Genomic DNA, 5,915 nt, shown 5'->3' on the forward strand with positions numbered 1-5,915 from the left:
TGCATGTTATTCAGTCCAAGTAAGATGTGTTGTGGTTAAAACAGTATTGACTTTATAAAGTGACATCCTTTTAATGAAGCGATATGCAGTTATACTGTAACTGCGCTGACCTTTATAGTCATCAATAACCGCTTAAACCATAATACAAACGTCCCCTCAGTGAATTTTTGTAACATAGAATGTGTTAAAACTATTATTTTCCCAAGCTGCTCCCCGTAAAAGGTCTCAGACGGTCGTCTTGTTGCGCTAAACTTGCCGGGGTGAAACCGGTTAAACCTGCTATAGCTTCACAACATGTTTAACACCCTTCCCTTCAACACTCGACACATTAGCGACACTTAGACGAGCTATGGACGTAGACTATTCACTTTATGTTGTGTAGTACCTAAACCGTATTACATAACCTGACGCTTAGTTAAACGCGTAAACCGTCCGCAGAGAGAAGCAACTTCCGTATCGCATTACCCAAGCTGCCAGCAGAAATCCTCTAACCAGACAGGTCTATATTACAAACCACTGGTCTTGCAGTAACTAGCTGCATAATAAAAAATTATGGCTTTGTAGCTTCTCTTTTTCTTCTCTGTGGAGAGATAATACCTTTGAAATAAACAAAGCGTTTAATTTTATTAAAATTCATTTTCAATCAAACGCCATTATTTAAGTCGGGATTCTACCACGTCACATTCCAGTTTTTTGCAGTTTCTAAAATGGCCTGGGTGAAATACTACTTGGTAAGAGGAGTGTCACTCCGTTTTGTCAAAAAAAAAAGCAAATATTGCCTTACTGTTGTAACCGCGAAAAGCTGCAACAGACTCCAAAACATGCCTTAATGTAATATCGAAGCATGCAGACGCCACTTTCCTTTGTCTAGAGAGCCAGTGCTTTCCACCTAGCCGGTCAAAAACAACAAGCATTACAACCTGTCAGAAGTACAGAACTGGTCTTCATTCTCACAGGGCCCTGTGCGAAGTTTCTAAGTACGCGCAAGGTTAAGGCTGACGCTGTTTTTTCTCAAACGTTTGTTAGTTTCCATATTAATGACATGTTCTTTTTGCAGTTCAAAATGAAGATGAAATCCCGCACGTTGTTGACAACGGATCCTATCTGCAAAGCCGATCGCAGGAGATGAACGCCGCCTCGGCTGTCTTCCCCCCATCGTCGGTACGTCCAGGCATCAAGTGAGGAACCAGGGTTACCGGAAATGGCCTGTTTGCTAAATGCCCAATGTAAACAAAACAAACATATGATGCCTTGAAACATATTCAACTTTAAAATATTACAGATTGATGTTTCGGTCAGGCTTTACCATTAATTATAGCCTATGACTAGATAAACCATCCCCATAGTATAATTCCACATCCCTGAATGGCCTACATTACAACCAGCACCTTCTCAATGAGTCAACTTACTAATGACACATGCACTAGTATTGTATATGCTAACCCCATCAATGTCTACCTAGTGGTAATGCTACCGTGTCCTAGCTACGCCTGTATGCTAACCCTGTCTGTCTCCAGGAAGTGATGGTTGGTAGGGCCAGAAAAACACTAACGTGGGAAAGGCTCAGGCAAGAGGTATCCGACTCTGAACTACCATCGACCACGCATCTACCCACTGACACATGGAGAAGACTGGCATCACACCTTCTACAACGACTGAGAGTCTCCAGAGAGCACCCCGTCCTGCTCACCAAGCCCCCCTTCAACCCCAATGCCAACAGAGAAGATACCCAGTACATCCTCTACCTCTCCTCCTCTACCTCCCTCCTCTACCCTCTTTACGGTTCAATCTGCCCCTTCTCACGTGTCCTCCTCTCCTCCCAGCCGTCTCTTCCTACAGCTGATGTCCTCCGTCTCTCTCTGAAGCGCACTCTTCTCCTTTCGTTTCTGCACCTTCTGTCCCTAAATGAATGACTGATCGCGTTAGACAGTGTTGCATCACTTTAATGATGACATTTCTAACAACACGACCGCACCTCTGCCAGCTGACTTACTGTCATCAAACACAACACTAACTACAGTCGAATCACTGCGACGCGCCCATGACGACCTCTGTGTTCTGAACTGTTTCTCTCCACTAACTTTACCCCTTAACTACTAAGATCGCATGTTGTACTCTCATCCCTCTCTACTGTGTCCTCTACACCTTGAACTCATCCCTCCCTTCTTCGCCGCAGATCATTTTGAAGACCTTCAACACCCCTGCCAGTACGTGCCATCCAGGCCGTGTTGTCCCTGTACGCCTCCGGCTACCACCCGGTATCTCATGACCCGACGTTGGACCCACACAGTACCCATCTAACGCAGGCTTACGCTCTTCCCCACGCCATCCTGCGTCCGATTCCGGCCGACCTCACAGACTACCTGAGAAGATCTACGCGACGACTTACAGCTTCAACCCCACGCTGAAGGAAATCGTGCCACTCAAGGAGAATTGCTACTGCGCTCGACTCGACAGAAGAATGGCACCGCCGCCTCACTCTTCCTTCCCTGGAGAAAGAGCTTGACGAGCTGCCTTGTACGGACAGGTCATCCCACCATCGGTAACGAGAGTTCCCTGCCCAGAAGGCCTCTGCTCACCCTCCTTCCTCGCTAGCTCTTAACTTGACACTCGGGAAACAGTCATGGCGATTGGGCGGCAGCCATCTTGCGAGCACCGTAGTGACGGCCATTTTGTCTCCTCTCTCTCTCTCCAGGTATGGAGTCTTGCGGTATCCACGAGACCACCTACAACTCCATCATGAAGTGTGACGTGGACATCCGTAAGGACCTGTACGCCAACACYGTGCTGTCCGGAGGAACCACCATGTACCCCGGCATCGCTGACAGGATGCAGAAGGAGATCACCTCTCTGGCCCCCTCAACCATGAAGATCAAGGTAAGAATCAACAACCACAACCACTCTCTACACTGTCTGTCCCTTATGAAGACTTACCTACAAAGGACACAAGCACTACCAACTAGGACTAATACCAGTCATCTAATTGGATGTACTGTAAACATTAGTGAACCGGTTCTCACTACTAGTAGGCTTAGCTACCAGTCCCTTATAAAGATCACTAATACACAGCTATTACAGTAGTCTAACACCGTAAAGCTAACCCATTCAGACCTTAAACAGCAATACAATATGTAACTTAGTATCCAGTAGACTTATCTGAGGTCCTGTCCTTTAACTCGTGTCTCTCTGCTGCCACCGTGTGGTCAGATGTTAGTACTGCAGTCTAAACCATGTTAATGTAACCTTAATGTCTCTCTGCTGCCACCGTGTGGTCAGATGTTAGTACTGCAGTTTAAACCATGTTAATGTAACCTTAATGTCTCTCTGCTGCCACCGTGTGGTCAGATGTTAGTACTGCAGTCTAAACCATGTTAATTTAACCCGTCTCTCCTCTCCTCCAGATCATCGCCCCTCCAGAGCGTAAATACTCCGTCTGGATCGGAGGCTCCATCCTGGCTTCTCTCTCCACCTTCCAGCAGATGTGGATCAGCAAGCAGGAATACGACGAGTCTGGTCCCTCCATCGTCCACCGTAAATGCTTCTAAACCAACAGACTGTTCCCATCCCAAACGACCAACCCAGCCACCCGACAACCACTTCAGCTCTGCCACCAGACACACCACCCAGAAGGAGAGAGAGGGGGCCGCGGAGTGGAGCCCAAACCCAGCTTCTCAGTCTCATTGGCATGGCTTCTGTTATATTGGCGCTTTTTTTTCGGGATCAGGATCTGTGACACAAATAAAAAAGTAATACATTTAAGACTGAACGGTGAAACAACAACAAGGATTTTAGTAAAATATTTTAGGACCCTGAGATTCTATCATGCAACGTGAGGACTTTAAAGAAAATGACACATGTACATTCAGTTTTCTTTCTGAGTCATTCCAATTGTTTTGTTAACTTTTTCAGAACGAGTATCTTGGCCTCTGTGAAGGTCTGCCGGCTTCACGGTCTCTTAGCCACAGCGATCTGTAACAGGGACCAGTATGGCTTGTATGTAAAGTTATGGTCACACGTCTGTCTGTTTTTTTGTGACTTGCAGCCTTAAAGTCTTGTCCTGTTCACTTTTTTTTTTGGTTTTTTTGTTTATGCAAATGAACCGAGTGTGACTCTGCTGGGGGGTCAGAGCCGTGCATCTATCAAGTAGTCTTCGGGTGCCAGGTGTTTCGAGACCACCAGCATAGCGGAGCAGATGGGGAGTACTGTGCTCGGTCAACTTGTACACTGACTAAACTCCCAATAAAGTGCACATGTGTTCCGACATGACTTCCTGTCTGAGACTCCTCCTTCCTGTACTTTTCACTGTTGTCTGGGTGGGGTGACCGGAAGCTTTCGAGGGTCAAGCTGATTTTATAAAGTTCTGTAACGAGGTTTAGTGTTTGTTCCAGTCAAACCACCATACTGGTTCGTTCCTACGGCACAGCTAGAGGAACTACCCTGCACTTTGACAGGACGTACTTGAATCTCTCACCTAGCTACCTAAAGATGAATAGACTAATGTACATCTCTGGATAATTGTCTGCTAGTGATGTAACGGGTGCTATTTATTTAACTAGGCAAGTCAGTTAAGAACAAATTCTTATTTTCAATGACGTCCTACCAGGGAACAGTGGGTTAACTGCCTTGTTCAGGGGGCTGTATACTATACGGGCTAGGTGTGGGGATCATTGAATCTGAACAGGGGGTCTCTGATCATCAGTGTTTTGGAGAGGAGAAATAACAGGTTGCCAGCTGTTTTCAAATAAATGGGCACCTCAACTCTCCTGCAATGCTCCTCTGGGTCCTAAGTTACCCATCTCTAAACTTCTGTCAACATAATGGGGAAACTTAAGTAGGCCTGATTTGTAATTCAGTTTTCCACTCATACCTTCTGGGTTTCAAAGAGACAGACTTTGTAATTTCCCTTTAATTGTGATTGAGGGAGCACGGAATGTTCTGGACAAACGGCGGTTCTCTACTGCTGCTCGTTCAGTGACAACGTTTCCAAATGGACACGTCATATTTCTGCCAGGTAAGTGTACTTGACGGTTAACATTAAATTGGAAAGTATTTATACGCAGGTTTGGCATGTTGATTAGCTGTGAGTTTGAGATTTAGTGAAAATTGCATGGACTTTTCAGAATAGTTTTTTTGTCGAGTTACTCCGGTGGGCTGGTAGCTCACGATTAACCTGGAGACTCCTGCGTATCAAATGTTTTCGATGCATTTTTACAGCGAAGTACATGCGTGAGTCAATGGGTCCAACTAAACATGGTTTCGATGGTCGATTTGAGAAGGATCAGAAAGCCCTGGTTCCGATGGTAAATTTGAGGATCAGAAAGCCCTGGTTCCGATGGTCGATTTGAGAAGGATCAGAAAGCCCTGCTTCCGATGGTCGATTTGAGAAGGATCAGAAAGCCCTGGTTCCGATGGTCGATTTGAGAAGGATCAGAAAGCCCTGGTTCCGATGGTCGATTTGAGAAGGATCAGAAAGCCCTGGTTTCGATGGTCGATTTGAGAAGGATCAGAAAGCCGTGGTCGATTTGAGACGGTCTCATCAACAGCCAACAGGACGTTAGTCGGGTCACTGCTCTAATGAAGTCCATCTCATATAGTCTGGGTACCAGCACCAAGGTCCTTCAACAAAGTACTGAGTAAAGGGTCTGAATACTTATGTAAATATGATATTTTGCTTTGTCACTGGGGGTATTGTGATGTCATTATGGGGTATTGTGTGTAGATTGATGAGGAAAAAAACAATTGAATCCATTTTTAGAACGAGGCTGTAACGTAACAATGTGGAACAAGTCAAGGGTTCTGAATACTTCCCATAGGCTCTGTCAATAGAACGCAATTCCCTCTTTTATTAATGCGCATTTCTCTCTATGCCTATGCTGACCTTGAATTTAAGCATGAGAATATAGCATGTTATTCAC

General features: G+C 45.5%; 1 protein-coding gene across 1 annotated transcript; it reads left to right on the forward strand.

Moving 5' to 3' along the window:
* Positions 1-2,664: 2,664 nt before the first annotated feature.
* On the forward strand, positions 2,665-3,547 carry LOC112079525 (actin, alpha skeletal muscle). The gene is made up of 2 exons (XM_024145458.2): positions 2,665-2,877; positions 3,402-3,547. Exons 1-2 carry the CDS (start codon positions 2,698-2,700, stop codon positions 3,543-3,545), a joined length of 324 nt encoding a protein of 107 aa, XP_024001226.1. The 5' UTR covers positions 2,665-2,697; the 3' UTR covers positions 3,546-3,547.
* Positions 3,548-5,915: the final 2,368 nt, after the last annotated feature.

Source organism: Salvelinus sp. IW2-2015, unplaced genomic scaffold (assembly GCF_002910315.2).
Source record: "Salvelinus sp. IW2-2015 unplaced genomic scaffold, ASM291031v2 Un_scaffold8335, whole genome shotgun sequence".
NCBI lineage: Eukaryota > Metazoa > Chordata > Actinopteri > Salmoniformes > Salmonidae > Salvelinus > Salvelinus sp. IW2-2015.